General features: G+C 32.6%; 5 protein-coding genes across 7 annotated transcripts; 2 read left to right on the forward strand and 3 right to left on the reverse strand.

Moving 5' to 3' along the window:
• Positions 1-934: 934 nt before the first annotated feature.
• On the reverse strand, positions 935-1,932 carry LOC107189849 (protein sarah). Its single transcript, XM_015578523.1, has 4 exons — positions 1,675-1,932; positions 1,418-1,607; positions 1,193-1,345; positions 935-1,114 (listed from the first exon to the last, which is right to left on the reverse strand). The coding sequence occupies exons 1-4, from the start codon at positions 1,930-1,932 to the stop codon at positions 987-989; spliced, it is 729 nt and encodes a 242-aa protein (XP_015434009.1). The 3' UTR covers positions 935-986.
• A 923-nt stretch (positions 1,933-2,855) lies between these two features.
• LOC107189830 (oxysterol-binding protein-related protein 9) lies at positions 2,856-7,814 on the forward strand. The gene is made up of 13 exons (XM_015578500.1): positions 2,856-3,038; positions 3,537-3,752; positions 3,851-4,081; positions 4,187-4,262; positions 4,330-4,419; positions 4,702-4,825; positions 4,914-5,023; positions 5,994-6,023; positions 6,123-6,285; positions 6,366-6,631; positions 6,875-7,269; positions 7,363-7,590; positions 7,669-7,814. Exons 1-13 carry the CDS (start codon positions 2,931-2,933, stop codon positions 7,759-7,761), a joined length of 2,130 nt encoding a protein of 709 aa, XP_015433986.1. The 5' UTR covers positions 2,856-2,930; the 3' UTR covers positions 7,762-7,814.
• Positions 7,815-9,032: 1,218 nt separating this feature from the next.
• On the reverse strand, positions 9,033-10,157 carry LOC107189804. The gene has a single exon (XM_015578471.1). The coding sequence runs from the start codon at positions 10,155-10,157 to the stop codon at positions 9,033-9,035; it is 1,125 nt and encodes a 374-aa protein (XP_015433957.1).
• A 740-nt stretch (positions 10,158-10,897) lies between these two features.
• On the forward strand, positions 10,898-12,132 carry LOC107189850 (39S ribosomal protein L19, mitochondrial). The gene is made up of 4 exons (XM_015578524.1): positions 10,898-11,020; positions 11,092-11,533; positions 11,624-11,908; positions 12,003-12,132. Exons 1-4 carry the CDS (start codon positions 10,954-10,956, stop codon positions 12,130-12,132), a joined length of 924 nt encoding a protein of 307 aa, XP_015434010.1. The 5' UTR covers positions 10,898-10,953.
• A 279-nt stretch (positions 12,133-12,411) lies between these two features.
• Positions 12,412-19,612, reverse strand: LOC107189816 (zinc finger MYM-type protein 3). Of its 3 annotated transcripts, none has more exons than XM_015578485.1 (12): positions 19,517-19,612; positions 16,660-18,854; positions 16,230-16,583; positions 15,319-16,154; positions 15,033-15,256; positions 13,838-14,073; positions 13,577-13,763; positions 13,380-13,505; positions 13,176-13,297; positions 12,921-13,065; positions 12,740-12,836; positions 12,412-12,657 (listed from the first exon to the last, which is right to left on the reverse strand). In XM_015578485.1, exons 2-12 carry the CDS (start codon positions 18,820-18,822, stop codon positions 12,483-12,485), a joined length of 4,665 nt encoding a protein of 1,554 aa, XP_015433971.1. In that variant the 5' UTR covers positions 18,823-18,854; positions 19,517-19,612; the 3' UTR covers positions 12,412-12,482. The 3 variants fall into 3 exon arrangements, with proteins under 3 accessions (XP_015433971.1, XP_015433969.1, XP_015433970.1); XM_015578483.1 differs by having other exon boundaries at positions 12,740-12,839; XM_015578484.1 differs by lacking the exon at positions 19,517-19,612 and adding an exon at positions 19,085-19,106 and having other exon boundaries at positions 12,740-12,839.
• Between the last annotated feature and the right edge of the window lie 234 nt (positions 19,613-19,846).

The raw sequence follows: 19,846 nt of genomic DNA on the forward strand, positions 1-19,846 counted from the left end.
ATATTAGTTTTATTAGATTTTATGATGGCAAATAAGCTTTCAGCATTTTACATTATTTTTTTCTTTTTTACGGAAAAAGAAGTCGAGAACAACTGGAAAGTTGTTCTAAAATAATGTGTGCATCGATTCTTTCTAATAATTGATTTGTACGTTAATAAATATTTGATGATTTTTACGCTAAGATTTTTCAGGTTGTTGCACATGAAATGATTGAGTTTTTCGTATTTAATATTACATTAAACATCAAATGAATTTTAGTAGACATAAATATCAATAGATTTTTATGAATTTTAATTTATCTCTTTGAAGATATTTTCAACTTCTACATTTATGTTAAATAATTTCTTTGGTAAACAGTATTTATAGAACTTTATCTGAGCTTCTGATAAAGCGTAATCACTAATTTCATTAAAAATTTTCATATTTTGGTATGTGTAGTATAGTATATGTAGAGAAATTAGCCGAATTTGGTTCAGACTCATTGTCCATTTTAATACAATGTTCAACCAATTTTATTTTTGCAATGTGTAATGTCATAAAAACAGCAAAATATAAGCCTTTATTTAATATGCAAATACTGATTTCTGTTAATAACTTATTAGTAAAACCAATTGTGTCATGTGTAACAACCTAATATTTCATTACGTAACGTTTTCGATGATATATTTTTGTTTGCAATCTCAGCATAAAATAATATCGTATATCTGGAAAGAGAAACAATTCCTATGATAATACCTGTAAAGTACAATTCCATTCTACATCTATAATTTTTATAAAAAATACTCACATGTATTTGCCTTAGCAAAACACGTTTACAAATTATTTCCTGCGACACTATTGCCACAAGTGAAAAACATTTCAATTTTGCGATATAGCAATACAAATTTTTGAACGTTGAATTCCATTGTCTGTAATGCCTCTAGTTTCTTCTTGGATGGATAAATAATTCATTGTCGTAGAATGGACAATATCTCTAGCAATGCTATTTACGAATGTTCTGGACAACGTGTATGTTGTATGCGTGGGGCATTTTTTGCAGTATTCGCCGTTTCACAAACATGAACAACTATTCCAGGCTGTCCTGAACCTCCGGGATGCAATTCATGACTACCTCCTGCAATGTTAACTATGTAACCAGTAACACAGAAACCATAAAACGAATTATTTAAATAATAACAAATATTATCTGGACCTGCAGATAAGTTTGCTATAGCTGCTAATAAATCATGATTAACTAAAGGTTCGTTTTCCTCCCTAGGCTCCCAACCAACAGGTGGTGAAGCAGGTGGTGAAATTAGGAACTGTTTGGTAAGTGCTGGTGGTTGAAGATGCTGGTCTTCAGTAGCTGTAAAAATCGATATTGTTATCCTTTGCAAAAATTAACGTTAGTTGTGATATAAAATGTATTTTTACAAACCTATTGGGGTGACAGGTTGCGCAAAGTAACAATTGATGTCGGTGTCACCAAAATGAATTTGGTGTAGCTGTATCCTAGCATTTGCAGCTGCATTCGGAGAAGTGTAGTTTACTCTCATTCTTCTAAATGATCTAAAATACTGAAAAGTAGCATCCTCTCCAAATTGCTTAAATAAATCTTCCATTTCGTGCTACAAGGAAAATTGTTTAACTAAGTACACATCCACTTTGTTTGACTTTAATATATAATTGTGTCACCTTTAATTCATCACTTTTAAATACTCGAGGATCCACATTGGTTACAATAACAGATGTTGGTAAATCTTCATCGTACACCAAATCTTCTATAGATCTTGTGTTCGCCTCTCTATGGCCTTTTTCAACATCGAATTCTAATTCTAATTGTTGATAATTAGGATGCAAATTTGGTAGCCCATCAATTTCGTTTATTATTATATTTTCGGAATCTTCTACTTCCTCATCATCCAAGACACTTGAACCATGTTTCTCTTCCATGTTGTAATATTTGCTACTAAATTCCAAACACACCAAGATAAATATTTTGATTCACCTGCGTATAATAATCAGAATAAACGTAGCATTTCAACTTTTAATATCGTCTATTTCAGCACAGAATTTTCTTTGTCTCTATGAATGTCATGCCTCTCTTATAATTTTCATAAAGAAACACGATGAAGTACGTCAAATAGATATTCTGTGATAAATTATAGAAAACCATGCACATTTACAAAACATCTATTAATCAGATTTACATATCGTGCGAATTTATTTGCACAATTCGTCTCTCACTGTTACACAGTTACCACAAATATACGTATACTTGGTACGGTTCTACACAAACGGACGTTAGGGTAGCTTTGTCACAACGAAAAACCAGTTAATCAGCTGACTGACATAGATAATAGTACTTGCCTGATCTTTCTAAAGGGCTAAATCACTTGTCTCCTTAAATATTTATCTGGATCAGGAATAATTCGTTTACTTAGCAGAATCTACTCGAATCGACTTTAATTTACAAAAGAATATTAATTATTGCATTAACGTACACTTAACCATTTCCACAGCTTTTCAGTGCTCTATATGTATTTGTTATTTTATTATTATCTTAACGGAATCTTTTGTAATCGTAGACTACAGGAAGTAACTAGGAAGACGGAGAGCCGGTACAGATGATTTTTTTTTCACACAGGATTCGATGGGATTCGATCTAAATCAAGAAAAGTGCGTCTGACTTTTAATAAGATGTGTATAATATATTCGAATTAAAAAGTACGTGTCACCGATCAATTAGCACAATTCGAATGTGGCATCTCTTGACTGCAAGAAAGAAATTTATAAATTCAACACGAATATATTTGAAAATTCGTCTTATGTAAATCCTTCTTATAGAGTTACCTTTCTATACATTCGCACAGAAACACATATTATACATACAGCACGCTATATATTCTCGTGTATATACATTTATAGGCAACAGTGAGCAACAAATAACAATGTCGACGATGGAAGGTTCACTCAGCAAATGGACAAATGTTGTTAACGGATGGCAATATCGGTGGTTTGTTCTGGATGACAATGCTGGTCTCTTGTCATACTACACGGTAAGGTTTTTTGAACGATTTAAACATGTTTTATGTTGTTTAGCCCGTGTTATTAATAGGTTACACTCTAATACATTTTCAAAAAATTTAACTAACATCCACCTAGAAATTCTAATTCAATCTGTTTTTATTATGTTGGTTTGTTTGTTGATTCAGTTCTTCACCATTACTGACGTTTATTAAAAATAATTTGTCTATCTGTCATAAGTAGCTGATCTTTGAATTTCAAACGATTAAGTTACTTCTAAGGAAAATCCTGATCAAATGTATATGGTAAAAGTAAGCCGTTTTTTGAGAAGGATTATCTAATATTAGCAGAAATGTTTTCATTTTAATAGAATTAGTAATTTTATCATTGATGGTTACAATTACACAACTATCTCAGAAATATTATTTTTAATGTTCATAAAGCATATTTGATTGTATTGAGATGTATAACATCGACATTATCTATTAATGTTAAATGTTGAATTAAGCTTTACACTAATTATATTTCAGAGTAAAGAGAAGATGATGAGAGGAGCACGCAGAGGATGTGTACGTTTAAGAGATGCAATCATTGGTATAGATGATGAAGACGATAGCACATTTACAATTACTACATCATCGTACAAAGATGATCCAAAAACATTTCACTTTCAAACACGAAATGCAGAGGAACGAGAACGTTGGATTCGTGCTTTGGAAGATACTATATTACGTCATTCTCATGCTGTACGATTAATTTATTTTTTTATCACGAGCAACAAGTTTTCCTTTTACATATTTACATGTTCTTTTGTTTTACAGTAAAAAATTTATTATTATTTCAGAGATGGGATCCTAAGAAGTCTCCTCCTAGGCAGGATTTTGATCGTAAGGTAGCAGAGGCAGATGCTTATCTTCAGTTGTTAATCGATCAAATAAAAGTAATTGAAACGAAACAGACAAGTGCTGCCACAGAGGATGAAGAAAAACAACAGAAGTACGCGGCAATTTTATTGCAAGCGAATGCAATGCTTAATTCTGTTAAACATACAATAGTTCAACTGCAAATTGCAAAGGTAAACGAAGAGTATAATTATAATATATGTTTTAGTCGAAATTCTACAACTAAAGTTTTCACATTTAATATGAATCGCATATAGTACACATAATAATACTTTCAGAATACAGCAATACCCGTGAATGGGATATATAGGGGACCCACCGACTCAATACATGTTTCATCTCCTTTATCTCATGGTAATTATTCAGATATAACATATAAAATGTATCTATAACAAAAACATTCTAATGAAGTCAATATTAGTTGCTACTAGACAACCAGAAGCAACTGTACAAACTGGAATTGAACTAGGTTCCGAATGCGTAGAACCAAGAGTACCTACATTGCCAAATGGTAATCCAGCTTTTCTTAGTTATATGTATCAATCCTTTGCGGTGGTATTTATTTTAGACACGGGTTTCCTACTAGTCAAAATTATTTTTCATTGAACATATGCTAATTATACAAAGTCTGGTGACTGAGAGCAGACATACGATCGGAACGGTAAAAGTAGATATGGAACATCTACTCAGAAATACTAAATATATTACTTAATATTTATTATATAATACTTTATTATTAATTAAGAAAAATAGTTTGAATTATGTATATATCCTTTAAATTTTACTTGTAAAGCTGTTGTAGATAGAGATCTTCCAGTACCACAATTTTCTTACTCGTCTTCGGACGAAGATGATGATTATTATGATGCAGCAGACGAAATATCACACCCGTCTGCAGTACAAAATCATATTATTGTGTAAGTATTCATGAATTTCATTAAATATGCATATAAGGCTTAAAAGATAGTTGAATTATTTTATAATGACATTGAAATGTTTTAGTAGACGACGGGATAGCGAACAATTACAAACACATTCAGATACTAGTTCGAGTGAAAACCGGAAACAAAATCCGTTACCGCCTATAAAGGGCGATGGATCTGTTGATTACGATGGTAAGTGTATAAACAGATAAGCATATAAAAAATTACATATTTCATACAATTTAATAAATATAAGAGGCAATATTTTATATTTAATAAGGATGAAATGATCACTGTGTTATATTTGTCTACTGTACTGTTGCATGTAATCTTTATATTTGGAATCAAAAAAAAAAATAATCGAAGCTAAGATGTGAGTGAATAAATTACAAATGAGTATGTATATGTATATTTAGATTAGTCAAATCAGATTAGGGCATACTAATATGACATAAAACTCTAACACGTGTGACTGTTAGAATTGCTCAGACCTTATATTAAAATGTATTTCATTTTTACATTTGAAAGTTCAAATAAATCATTAAGAAAATGAATGTTAGAAATTCGTAATAAAATGTATTCGTTGGTACCGATAATACAGGTACCGTTACGTATATATACCATTCGACTTTACCCGCAACTAAAATTATTGATTTTCGTCAGCTCTTATACAACACGTGAACTGTCGTGTTAACGTAACGTTATTTCAAAGTAGTCGTCAAATTTGTACTGAAAGTCACGCTTGAATGTCTGATAATATGGCAAATTTACTGATAGAAAAATTTCAACAGTCTTTAATATTTTCTCTTGGTTTGTGGATTTTATTTCTCAGAAAAAAGCCTTTATGTCACGTATAGTTAACTTCATACAGTGAAAGTGTTTAGGAATGGATATTAGCTGGTATTTTAGAAAAAGACAATATGCAGGGTGCAGATTCAAAAAGTAAGTTTTTAAATTACAGTGAAATCTATGTAGTGAGTCAACTCCTGCGAGTCCTCACCAAATAGGAAATTTTTTCAATGTTTTCCATATTTCTTTAATATTTATGAATATATAAGGGATTTATATAAGATTTGTACCACTAAGAATATTACTTTATTAGCATTTGATGTTAATTTCTAAATTAAACATTTCATATCTGTCTCTTATTTGTTTCATTCAGCTCTTTACGAGGAGGAAAGCGAAACCGAAAGTTAGTAATTATCGTATTAATATATCTTGTAATTATTAAAAGAATAACTGAGGTATGGAGATAAATGTATCGCTTAACTTGTTGTATACTGCTTTTCAGTGGATTCCATGGAATCCCATGGTTCGGTTGTGACCCATCTCTTATCGCAAGTGAAGATTGGTATGGATTTGACAAAAGTAGCATTACCTACATTTATTTTGGAGCGCAGGTCGCTTTTGGAAATGTATGCAGATTACTTCACCCACCCTGATCAGTTTATAAGGTATGTAATATTACTGAAATGTCTTGTAAAAGACGAGTTAAACTCGATCATATATGATAGTATCACTTTGTGCATTTTAGCATAGCAGATATGCCCACCCCAAGAGATAGAATGGTTCAGGTAGTTCGCTGGTATTTATGTAGCTTCCATGCAGGTCGCAAATCAGGAGTGGCTAAAAAACCATATAATCCGATATTAGGTGAAATGTTTAAATGTCATTGGGACATTCCCAATGATACCGTAGATAGTGCAATTGATTCGAAATTAGTCGCTGAAGGTCCTGTACCTTGGTGCAACGAGAATCAACTTTCATTTATCGCAGAACAAGTTTCTCATCATCCTCCAAGTAAGTTCCTTATTTATTAATCGTTAGCTAGACTATACTCTTAAAACATAATTAAGTATTAAGTTTAATAAAGCTTGACGCAGATATCCTTTCCTCTTTTACCTAGTATAATCAATCACTATTTAAGGTCACACGTTTCTATTTAATTCTTATTCTCGTAAATTAGTGCATAAGAATGTAAATTTATATAATCATCAACATTTTAGAGAAATTTTTAATGAAAACAACATTTTTTTCATATAGTAAGCGCGTTTTATGCTGAACATTACACAAAGCGAATCAGCTTCGGAGCACATGTATGGACAAAAAGTAAATTCCTCGGATTGAGTATAGGAGTACATAATGTAGGAAAGGGTTGGGTAAACGTATTACAATATGGAGAAGAATATGTATTAACTTTTCCAAATGGTTATGGTAGATCTATCCTCACTGTACCATGGATAGAATTAGGGGGAACTGCGACTATACATTGTGCACAAACTGGTTTCCAAGCTACTGTAGAATTCTTAACGAAACCTTTCTATGGAGGTAAACGTAATCGAATTTCGTGTCATATTACACAACCAGGAGATAAAAAACCATTTATTTCAATAAATGGAGAGTGGAATGGTGCTATGGAAGCGAAATGGATCGACGGTGTAAGTATAAAGGGTGTTACTGTTTTCTACAATAATCAAACAATTTTAATTCGTAATTCTAATTACTTATTCTAATAAATTTCAATTCTATAGAGAACTGAAATATTTGCGGATGTCAGAGAACTTCATACTCAAAGGAAATTAGTAAAGCCAGTCTGCGAACAAGAAGAACATGAATCTCGAAAAGTTTGGCGGGATGTGACCGTTGGATTGAGGATTAATGATATGGAAAAAGCTACCGCTGCCAAGTGTACAATTGAACAGAAACAACGAGAAGAGGCACGTATTAGAAAGGAAAATAATATGAACTGGCAAACGAAGGTACATATTCTTAAAAATCTCCCAAATTCTGTTTTCAATTTTTCGAGGAATTGTGTCAAAACTTTTTTTCTTTAACAGCTGTTTAAAGAAACTAAAGATGGTGGTTGGGTATACGTAAAACCTCTTGCAGACAGATTACATTCGTCCCCGGATCAAGCGGCAGCAACGTAAATTCCACAAAATGTTTCGTCACAGACTTAGATATTGCACAGTACTATAAGTATAAGAAGGCCTAACAAAGGCATGACTCATCCTAATATTATTTAATTTATACAATTATATTTTAATGCTTTTCGAAATACCGTTTTTAAGCCTAATGACTTCATTACCTTGAAACAAAGAAAATTGAAAGAGATCACGCGTTCTTTTCTCTAAAATGTTACTTTTCGTTTGAACCTGATTAAGTACAATAGAAAATATTAAAATGGTACGTAACATTAAGGTTTCATTCAACGTTGTATAAGTATTTTGATAGCTGGCAAATTATTTTTTATAAAGTATAGCTATTGACAGTCACGATGTTAAAAATCATCATAGTATCGTGCGATGTATTATATGTAAACATAGATTTACAAAGCTTATGTACTATTAATACTAAACCTACCGAAACCTTCGGAAAGATAGAAATTAAAACGGCAGAACCGGTCATTTGACTTGTTATGGTAGGTTTAGCGTTACAAAAACCAAGTACTTGTAAAAATGATATTCTTAACATTTTGATCTTTGTTGATAAAAGATAAAATGATAAAAAATTTAATTAAATGATATTAGAGTACACATAAAAATACATCTTTATCAGATGCGAACATAAATTTTGAAGATGAATTGACACTTTACTGAATTCGTTACAAACTAATTGGTTTAATATATTTCATGTATTCAATGCCTTATGCACGAGAAACTCTATGCAAAGATTTCGAAAACCATAGATTTCAAATAATTATAAATGTCAGTTAATTTTACAAAACGCGTTTAATCAATTTAGACGATAAACTACGTACAAAAAAAACCCTTTGATCCATAATTATGAAAATCTATAGTATGTACATTGTATGAATGTACTTATACAATTATTTCTTACATTGAATTTAGACAGTTAGCATTTACATAACATAAATACGTATACCTACTTAGGTCTTGTAAATTTTTGTGTTCAGTGTTTCATGTTTGTACATTATTCTTCATTTAAATGAAACGTTTGAAAATATGTTTGGCATATGAAATTTTCATTATCGGATATGGAATGTAAAATATTAATAGATGTGTAAATTTCTGATAAAATAAAACTTTATTCATGCATTCATATAATACAGAAATATTGATTCGATTTAAATTAGAATTATGATATTTTAGTTTATGTTATAAAAATTAATACAAAAATATATGTTATCTTTGCACAAAGTATTACAAATTGTCTTTCTATGAAAATATAAAAAACATAATTAACTTTCACTTGTAGGTTTCTCCAAATATATGTGCCCAATATAATAATCGGATGCAACTCTGTGAAGTTGCGGAAATCGTTTTGTTGATAATAATAAATGCTCCAAACCTGCCTTTATCACTGAGGGACCTACTTCGCAATACGATCTATTTGTGGAATCTATGATACTCTTCTTTGTCTCATATTTATATAATGCTTTAACAATAGATACTTTCTGCAGAGTTATACTATTATTATTAGTGATTTGTTTCGGTTCTATCATTAAATTCAAATTCCAGTCCATTGGTTTTAGAATAAGGCAATGAGTTTCTTTCCCCACAAAAGATTGTAAAATTATCTCTTCGCCAAACATACCGGTCATGGAAGTTTTTATAGCTAATAAGAAGTCATTGAAGGGGTCAGACGCACTTCTCAACTTTACATCGTTCGATGAACTGTAATCGATACAATAACTCCATAGTTTAAACAAATTATTTTTATCAGTTTTTCCCAAATATTGTAAGCATCTGTTGCAAATTATACTATTTCCATCTACTTTCAAATTATTATTGAACAGACTTGATTGAACAACAAAGAAAAGAGCAGTATAAAAGATATCAGACTCTGATGGCACCAAATTTTGTGAAATATCATCGTGATTGTGTGTACAGCAAAACCATTCGCCTGGATCGTAATTCATATCTGGTACAGGCAACACTCTTTTAACAAGTATTTTTTTCGAAAGGACAGTTTTACAGCATGTGCACAATATGTGGCAGTCGGATGCATTAAGTAGCTCACTGTTTTCCAAAGTACATTTATTTACAGAATCATTTGGAAAATTGATCTTTGGTACTGAGTTATTAACTAATTCTGTTTGGAAGGATCCAAACACTGAATTGGATCTTATTTGTATGCGGAAACAAATCCAATTGTTCGTTACACTTAATGCTGACAATGAATTTGGTATAAATTTTATAGATTTCACTAATAACTTCAACATTTCATTTCCTATACTTATTTCAATACTCTCTTCCAGAAGCTTCACTCTAACATTTTCTGAGTTAACTATTGTTCGAAGATGAATGAAAGCATTGCATATCTGGAGTCTAGGTCTTAATTCTAATGTTACAGATTCTATCATATTAATACATACAAATTAAACAACCCAATTATAATTTTTTAGTTGTATAGAGAAACTCTTAATGCATTCACAATATTGCCTCGTTTTCAACCATTTAAAAAATATTACTTTGCAAAAATGATAATACAAGAAACCTAAAAAGAAATTTTATATTTAAATTACAACAAATATGTGTACTGCAACTTACATATACAGGAATCAACGAAATATGTATCATTACCTTTTAAACTGTGCGTTTATTACATAAAATTATAAATTGTCTAACATAAGGTATGGTTTTTAACTCAAATTTAACACAGATTCTTGTTAACCCATATCAGTAAAGTCCATTTCATACATTTTCCAATACTGATGCAAAGATCCCTAAAAAAAATATTATTTTTAATAGTATAAAGTTCTACAGTATCACCGAACATAATTGAAAGTTTGTTTAAATAATTACATCTGTCAGATGTTTCGATCAACGAATATTGGTTAAATTTACTAAAATTAAGTATATTTTCTTCATTATGCTTGCAGTGCAAAATTAATTATTTGAAAATTTTGCACGTTTCAATACGTCAAAAGAATAAGAAAACATAACGTAGTTGAAATATTCTCACTTCGACAGACCACGTGCGGCACGTAAATACTTTGACATGTTTTTACAATGATCAATTCACATTAGTTTGAATAAATGTGTACGGAGCTTTTGCAAGATAGTAGAGCCATCTATCGAAATCATTTCAGTCACGCTTTAACCTATTATTACTGTTGTAAAGCGGAGGAATTATAAACAATATATTGATATTGAAGAATGGTTGTTTCATGGAGGGTGTTGTCTTATAGAATATGGCAAAATCAACACTTTTTGAAATCGATAAGTATGTTTTATTTTCGTTATTGCATGTTTATATACAAAACCGGTTCAGAATTATTATCCTGCTATTTTCAGGCAAAGAAGGGAGAGCCTTTTCATCCCTTGCACAAACATCGCAGCAAGAAACAATACCTCAAAGCAATGATTCTAAAAAGAAAACCACGGAACGGTCGTCCGATTCATTGTTTTCAAATTACAGACACATTTATCCAGAGTTTTTACCAGATCCGAATCCACTGTATCGTAACAGTTTGAGAGAAAAATTGGAACGCAATGATATGTTAGCTAGAAGAGCTGTAATAACTATTCCTGAATTTTATGTCGGTTCTATAGTGGCGGTAACTTATGCCGAGCCACATGCAACTGGAAAAGTAAACAGATTCGTCGGTATATGCATTTTGAGAGAAGGTTGTGGTTTAAGGGCCTCATTTCTTCTAAGAAACGTTGTGGATAATGAAGGTGTAGAAGTACGTTATGAATTATACGATCCAGCTATTCAGAAAATTGAATGCTTAAGGTAGACAGCAATTGTATTTTTCTTTTTTTATTGAATCATTGCGTTAGAATGTATTTGGAATTTAATACTGAATGTATATGATACTTACAGGTTGGAAAAAAGATTAGACAATAAACTACTTTATCTCAGAGATGCACCAGCAGAATATAGTACATTCCCATTTGACATGGAACCAGAAAAATTACCCGAGGGAACACCTGTACCAGTGAATGAAATTGTAATTACTCTTAAAGACCAAAAATGGTTAGAAAAATGGGAACGTCAAAATTTGAAAGGAGTGGTAGAACTAATGCCATTTGTTAGCCAAAATCGTAGAAGAAAGGCAGCAGCTGCTGTTACACCATGGGAGAAATATGATTTAATGAAAATTTACAGGTAAAATTTGTAATACGGAGCATGCATTAATTTACTTTGCATTTAAAAGTATTCTATACCCTTAAACACTTCCTCTGATTTATTACTTTATTAGGGAAACTATTCCACAAGAAGAGCAAGAAGAAATATTCTCCGACTTACAAATGGATCTCAAACAGTTAGAGGTGAAGAAGAGTATTCTGAAACGTAAACGTACATTTTCACTACCAAAGAAGAGTGTATAATTCTCTTTTTATTTTGTAAATAAAAATTTATCTTACCACTAATGTTTATGAATATGTACATATATATTATAATTCAGTCATGTCATACATTTATTGCTCATTATAATTAGATTTAATTCAAATTTAAGTAGAATATTCTATGCATTGTATATGTAAAAATGAAAAGATTCATTTAATGATAAGTTTTCTGTTTTATTAGGAAGTGAAAAATATACAATAGAAATTATAAAATTTCAATGATTACACATCATTTTTCAAACATTCTTGTTTGTTGTATATGGAAAACGATTACTTTTCATCTGTTACATTAACCGAATTAACAGAGGGAAGTTAAATATGCGAACATGAAATTAACTAGTTAGTAATGCCACATTAATTTCTTTGACCATTTTAATGCGATATAGCATTTTTATGAGATGTTCCTTAGCCAATGGAGACGTCGAATACCATACTGGACTGTCCGGTACGCAACTTCTTTCAGGTAATAAATAGAACACATCATTACGAGTTTTCACGCTTTCTGGGCTAAAATAACAGTAAAGAAAAAAAAATGAATTGTATACTCTAGAATAATTTTTAGAAAAATTTCACAATGAAAGTAACGTACCACTTAGATAAGTAAAATTCATACAATTTGACGGGACATCTTAATGGATTTTCTTCGTTTTCTTGTTGCTCGTATACTTTCTTTTTACGTGAATTGCCTTCTAGAAGAAGAAACCATAAGTTTCGAATATTCTAGTGCGCTTATCGTAAGAAATTATTACTAATAATCATTCAATACCAACCCAATGCTGACTGTGGCGGATAAAAACGAAGAAGAACGTTCCTAGATCCTGGAACCTTTCCTGTTGCCGTCGGTTGTGCGGCAGGATTACGTTTCCAATGTTTCATAATGTGAGAAAACGACAACTGCATATGCTCTTCTACCGTCTAAAAGATTTTAGTTATCTCTAAACTTTTAATGCAAAATTTTTCTTTTAAAAACTACTAAATTCCAATGATTTCCGTAGAAAACATAAATGCAAAAAATCCACGCTTACCACGAGATTAAAATGTTTCGTATTAAAAAACATAAGGGTGCTTAAGAGAACATGAGGCGAATGAGCACCTAACTGCTTACATTCCCATAAATGTTCTTCTTCGACCCTTGTGACAATATATTCTAAGAAACAGAAAAGAAACAGTTAACTAGGATAAAGATTCGTTTTCAAGTGAATTGAGAAAATAAAAATTAAATGTCTTACGTGTATCATTATAAAGAACCGAGAATTTTTTTGCAACTTCGTTTAAACAGTCCGTAAACTTTTCATAATATGAATCCGTAAAAATGTTGTCTATTCTATTATTCTCGAACAAATACTGCTGTATCCCTGTAACGCACAAATAAGCTAAACATTGGAACTTCTTTAGACTGATAACACACTTAACCAAGAAACTTTACCCAAGCAGAGATAATAAATCGTATCCGGCGCATATTCTAAGCCGTTTGGTTTCTTAACTTCCTTCACAAAAAGACACAACGCATAATTTAATTCGTCCGCTGTGAGTTGCAACAGATCTGTTTTAAACAATTTCATTTTCCTCATCGGTGTACTTTGTTTCTCTAGTTCAGTATTTTTTGCAACTACCTATTAACAATGCATTAATGATTTCTCACGTTCGTTTTCAAATCGAAGTATAAATCACAATGTATTCAAGTTACCCATTGTCTCCACGCGTTTATTCCGAAAGTGTATTTCAACACCATATTGGCGTCTGGTTTCTCCAGGGGTTCTATAATCCTTGGTTGAGAAGGCGGTTGGGCCTCAGGTGGCGGCATTAGGGGCATATCGTTCGCTGCAGACACACGTCTTCCTCGTTTATTCGGAGTAGACCGTGGTTTATACGGAACCATTCGTTTCCTTCCACGTGAACTAACCATTAATCGCTCTGTTTGGACTGAACGCATTAAAAAAAAGGAATATATTCACTATAATCTCTCTTGCAAATTCCAATTATTCAGTTACGGTATACAGAGTGGGGCAATAACTATTACCACCTCAAATATCTTCGAAACTATAAGGTTCACAGAAATATTTGTTTAACCAAACTTGCACAGTACGAACAAAGTCGTACAAAAACGATGGCGATAATCATTTTTTTTGCAGGTGGAAGTACTTTGGATATTTCAAGGTTACCTCCTTTTTTTAAAATGAATCGGCATGCTTTTGTTTCCGTAGAAGGATAGAGGAGCTTAAAACGAGTTCAACGACCTATTACATAAGATCATAGTAGGTGTTCGAAATGGTGGTCATCACTACCAATGCAACACTGGATTCTTTTTCTGACTGATTGACATGCTAGTCTTGTAACATCAGAAATTATTAACACACAGGCTGTAATAATTCGCTGTTGCATGTCTTGAGGTGTAGTTCGTACTTCCTTGTCCACTTTATCTTTCAATGTTCTCCATAGAAAAAAATCTAGAGATGTCAAGTCTGGTGAACGAGCTGGTCACGATGTTGGACCGCCGCGTCCAATCCAATGATTTTGAAATTTTTCATGGAATTCCTTTCACGCAATCAATGAATAATGATACCACATGTAAGCATTCTCGTTTTTCTCTACTTTCTATGACCTTCAACGACCTTATGTAATAGGTCATTGAACTCGTTTTAAACTCCTCTATCATTCCACGGAAACAAAAACATACCGGTCCATTTAAAAAAATCGAAGTGACTTTGAAATATCCCAAGTACCTCCAACTGCAAAAAAAGCTATTAGCACCATCGGATGGCTCTCTTCATACTGTGTAATTTTCGTTAAACAAATATTTCTGTGAACCTTATAATTCCGAAGACATCTAAGGAGGTAATAGTTATTTCCCCACCCTGTATAGTTTCGATTCCTTTCGTTACCATCATTTTCGATCGTTGTTTCAGACTGTGCTGGTGGTTGCGTTGCCGTAATTGTATTTGGAGTTAACGCAGCTTCCAAGTCGACGGCTGGTTCGTCTAGTTCTCCAGTCGCCATTTTCAAAGCCATTTGCAACATATCGTCGCCGAATGTGTTACTGGAATCAACTTCTTCTGGACTAAAACCTCCGCCATGCGATTGATCACGATCACCGGCATCTTCGTCTCTGTGAAATAGAATAATTATTAGTTCGTCCTGTAGCCTCTATTAATAACAGATTAAGCTTACCGATCGTCCGCAGAATGTGAATCACTCTCGTTGGCTTTCTTTTCTGTTGCTACCATCTCTGCCATCGTAAGAAGTTCAGCCTCGAACGGATCCGCTGGTATTTTCTCCTGTATTCTTTTGATATCTTTAAATATTCCTTTAGCACTGTTTCTTGTTGTAGGTATAAAAATAGGTACAGGAATTGGTAATGGGAACGGTAATGGGACTGGGAATGGCAAACTGTACATGTGCATTGGATACGGAACATAAATTGGAACTGGAATTGGAATAACGACCTGTTGGACTCCATCCGTTTGTGTACCTTTCGTACATGGATGCGGACGCACGGAAACTCCTTTCGTGTGCATTACTGGCTTGCATTGAGTCGATTTGTTGTGAATTTGTACCGGACTCGGTGGCCTCGTTATAACGTGTTGCTTATAAATTACTTGCGATGCCTGATTTTGACTGATATTCACTGAAGGGATTACCATATTATTTACACTATTTTGTTGCGTTGTTGGGCTAGATTGTCCGTTTGCTATTGTGGCTAAACTTGTCACAGATGAAATTACTGGCATATTCTTTTTGCTCTGTATGTCGTTCGTTTTTTGGTTGTTCGAATTCGTGTTTCTTTGAGGTAATGTTCGTTTGGGCATTCCCGTAGGCACCGGATCATCGCCTGTTGGTATCGTGATTGGCGATTTGGTGTATTGCGCTTGAAAGTTCATTACACAACTATACGAGCAAAAGTTTCGTATCGTTGCGTCGGACATCGTTAAATGGTACTGTGCCTGGGAGAATTCTCTGCAGAAGTCACAATTAATTCGCTTCGCCGATACTGCATTGATCGAGACCTGGACATAATATGAAGTATACAGTGTGAATTTTATTTTCAATGACTTGCAATAATAATACATGATACTTCATACCTGATACAGTGTTAGACAATTTAAGCTGCACATCATCATCAATTGTCCTGTCTTCAGCTCCTTTTTAATCATGTCGAAATTGTACTTTTTCACTTTGCACCAATTGCAAGGTACAATCTTTCTATTTGTAATAATGAAGATATTTAAACATGTTTTCGAACAGAATGTATGAGCTTCGTTTTCGTAAAACACAACGGAACATTTTTTGTTGGGTAATTCGAAAAATTTCTTGCAAGTAGAACATTGATCGGGGTCGACTTTTTTTACAAATTTGAACGCCGCAAAACATGGGTCACTGCAAATAGCTACCGGATCAGATCTGTCTATCTGAACTTCACAGTGGACAACCTTTTCCTGTTAGAAGCAATATAATTTTAATATAAGAAGAGTATATTCTTTATATTGCAAATAAAAGTAAATACTCCCTTACCTCTTGGCAGACACTGCAACATTTCTTTTCCATAACCGGAGGTTCAACGGAACTCATCTTTGAATATTTCTCCATACAATCTTGCGTACAAAAATCTTTAAATTGCCCCTTATCGCCAACTGGTGCAAGAAAACCTTCGGTGCTAGAACTTATATCTTTCTGACAATATGTGCATACTTTTAATCCTTTCTTGAACTCTTCTAAACACGTAGAACAACAGAATTGTCTAACATCGTAGCCAAATCGTACACAGTATTTGCCTAAACTAACCGCCTGTACCGAACCATTGCAATTTCTACAGTAACTGCCATACTTTGTTTGGAATTTCCCTAAACACTCTTCGTTACAAAATTCCATTGTCTCCCACGAGAGATTACGTTCGTCGCCAGGTTCAACGATTAGCAAACAGTTTGCGCAACGTTTTTCTCTCTTAGAATTGACTCCATCGCTGGGAATATCTACAGCTCTATTATTGGCAGCTTTAAACAAAGCTTTACAAGTTTTCGAACAAACGGTATAATTATCAAAACCAATTTTAACTTTAATCTTACATGATCTTAATTCATTACATTGTTTACAAACGTCTCTAGGCGTGATCTCTTCAATTTCAGAGTTTTTCGACTCTTCGTCGATATTAATAACATCTGTAGCTGAGGCTGCAAGACTGTTAACAGAATCTGTCTCTTTTTGAATACTTTCAACAACTTTTGCATTATTTTCGTTTCTATTATTTAATACCTCTATATTTTCTTGCGTGTCTTTCTTACCATCTGTACTTGGTGCATTATCTTGTGAAGTTTTCGTAATTGCATCATGGCCAGTATTAATTTCGTGCGAAGATTTACTACTGTTAGAGTTAGATTTTTCTGTTTGTTCAGGAATTATCAATTTCATGCTGTCTGGAATAATACATAATTCGTCATCTTGTCCTGGTAAAACATTTGACTGTTCTTCTTCTGTTTCTATTGATGTCATCTCACTAAGAGTTTTTTTTGTTCTATCGTTACATTTCTCAGTTGAACCTGCAACCTCTATTCTATTTAAATTTTCATTTTCTTCTACCTTAGATGAACTCTCAGTACGATTCTTCTCAGCGTCTTGAATTATATTTGCAGACTGCAATGTATTCGCAGGAATATCTTTATTTCCTTCATTGTCTTTACTGCTGGTACTAAAGCTACTTTCTCTAACATTTACAATATCTCGTAGATTGTCAGCCTGAGTACACAATTTAGAAAAACCCACTTCGGTTTCGTTAAGATCATCTGCATCCATTGGTTCAACATTCTCAACATTAAGATTATCTCCACCAAAAGGATCCTCTGCATCCATGGATTGATTTTCAATTTGTGCATCTCCATGTTTCTCTTGAGAAAACTGTACAAATTCTGTGTTCTCCGGTTCTATTGTACTTTTCTCTGATGTGTCTCTGTCAAAGTCATCCACTACTCCTTCTGAATCAGTCTTCTTACTAATTGAATCATCAGTAACAGATGATTGAATTTTATCTGTCCGAGGTTTGTCTATGTCAGTGCCATCATTCTGTTTTTCAATTACATTTAAATTACATTTATTGCCTGTACTATTACTCGTTGATGTTTGTATTTTCAACTCCTCTATTATATCTCCTGAATCTTTTTGAGATTCTGTGCCTTCTACTGTATTCGAAACATTTGATGTATCAATTGTGTTGTTGCTGTTCACAATATTAGATACTGTTGATGTTGTTTCAGATTTATCTTCTTGCAAAACAGTGTTTGTATCATTTTCCTGTATCCTCTCCGACTCTGCACTATTACAATCTGTTAATGTTGTATTTACATTGTTTTTCTGTAAACTCGGATCGTTCACTGACAGGTTATCTTTACCTAGAGATGTTTCTTTACTTAATTTGGTATTTGATACTTCTATATCATCTTTATCTTTGTTGCATGATTCTTGTTGTGTTTCATTGGCTTTGTCAACCACCGTTTCACTCGTACGGCGTGTTTCAATAATTTCTTTTTCTCTTTCAGCATTTAATGAAACTTCTGATATTTCACCTTTACCACTATCTACCTCCTTACTTCGAACAATTAAACTTGCAGTATTTTCTTCATTTTTTACAGGTGAATCGTTTTCAAGTTTGTCTGCTGATAGTTCTACATCAGTATTAGAATCCATACTCAATCATGTAACAGAGTGTTTACATGTACCTAAAAATATGTAAAAACACTATTAAATAGGTGAATTAAAGGAAATTTTGATGAAAAAAATTTTAAAATGTTCGAAAAATGTATGCAAAGATCAAAAAAAGTTGTTATAAATGTGCACTTCGACACAAATAACATATTTTATATGCGTAACATGTGTATATATATAAATTGTATAAAGTTGTTTTGACTAGTATAAACAAATTTCTCAACTCAATAGGAGAAACACGTACAATCCAAACATAAAAATACAATAAACTGATGCAGTTACGATGAGAATATTAGATAATAAGAAGAAACAATGAAATATTTCCCGAAAACAATTGACATTACATTTTTTTCGCCAATACAGTAGACCACTGTATAAGAAATTGAGGTTATCGCAAAAAGTAGCTTCGCTTCGCCATGTTGAGTTTTGGACTTGTGATTTAATCAGAGTCTGACAGTAATAGTAAAACATAAATAAAGGAAGATAGAGATTATATTTACGTTCCTCGATAAACAGTGGCTAATTTCTCGTAAACAAAAGTCGAACTGAACTACACAATTTATCGATTGAAAATTAAATATTACATTCAGTTTAAAATTTAACCAGTGGAGCACTGGGGTATATTTAAAAGTATACAACACTCTAGTGCTTCTAAATAGCAGGAAATAACTATCACCTTTTGATATCGATGCTAAACAGCACTCAGTCTCACAAATTTTTAATTAAAACTACAAATCAGTATTCATCGTCGAAATATAGCTGCCGTGGCGGCAATCCGCGTACACTACCAACATATAATCATAATCTCTTATTTGGATCAAACTAAATGAAGCCGCGTTCTCATAACAACTACATTATCAACATTGTTTTATTTTTTACTAAATAATTCTGTACATATATTTTGGAAATATACACAAAATGTGTACAAACTGCAGCACCAGTATGTAATAGTCGCTATTTTCACATTATCATTGGATCTTTATTTTAGTGGGTTTTCAAAAAAAAC

Source organism: Dufourea novaeangliae, unplaced genomic scaffold, assembly GCF_001272555.1.
Source record: "Dufourea novaeangliae isolate 0120121106 unplaced genomic scaffold, ASM127255v1 scaffold173, whole genome shotgun sequence".
Lineage (NCBI taxonomy): Eukaryota > Metazoa > Arthropoda > Insecta > Hymenoptera > Halictidae > Dufourea > Dufourea novaeangliae.

Coding starts and splice junctions, on each gene's coding strand:
- LOC107189849 (XM_015578523.1), bottom strand. CDS start 1,932: ATGGAAGAGAAACATGGTTCAAGTGTCTTGGATGATGAGGAAGTAGAA. Junction 1,608..1,674: donor TTAAAAGTGATGAATTAAAG/GTGACACAATTA, acceptor TTTTCCTTGTAG/CACGAAATGGAAGATTTATT. Junction 1,115..1,192: donor TATAGCAAACTTATCTGCAG/GTCCAGATAATA, acceptor TTAACATTGCAG/GAGGTAGTCATGAATTGCAT.
- LOC107189830 (XM_015578500.1), top strand. CDS start 2,931: ATGTCGACGATGGAAGGTTCACTCAGCAAATGGACAAATGTTGTTAAC. Junction 4,082..4,186: donor TTCAACTGCAAATTGCAAAG/GTAAACGAAGAG, acceptor TAATACTTTCAG/AATACAGCAATACCCGTGAA. Junction 5,024..5,993: donor TGGATCTGTTGATTACGATG/GTAAGTGTATAA, acceptor TGTTTCATTCAG/CTCTTTACGAGGAGGAAAGC.
- LOC107189804 (XM_015578471.1), bottom strand. CDS start 10,157: ATGATAGAATCTGTAACATTAGAATTAAGACCTAGACTCCAGATATGC.
- LOC107189850 (XM_015578524.1), top strand. CDS start 10,954: ATGGTTGTTTCATGGAGGGTGTTGTCTTATAGAATATGGCAAAATCAA. Junction 11,534..11,623: donor CAGAAAATTGAATGCTTAAG/GTAGACAGCAAT, acceptor TGATACTTACAG/GTTGGAAAAAAGATTAGACA. Junction 11,909..12,002: donor GATTTAATGAAAATTTACAG/GTAAAATTTGTA, acceptor TTACTTTATTAG/GGAAACTATTCCACAAGAAG.
- LOC107189816 (XM_015578483.1), bottom strand. CDS start 18,822: ATGGATTCTAATACTGATGTAGAACTATCAGCAGACAAACTTGAAAAC. Junction 16,584..16,659: donor GTTGCAGTGTCTGCCAAGAG/GTAAGGGAGTAT, acceptor TGCTTCTAACAG/GAAAAGGTTGTCCACTGTGA. Junction 14,074..15,032: donor AACAACGATCGAAAATGATG/GTAACGAAAGGA, acceptor TAATGCGTTCAG/TCCAAACAGAGCGATTAATG.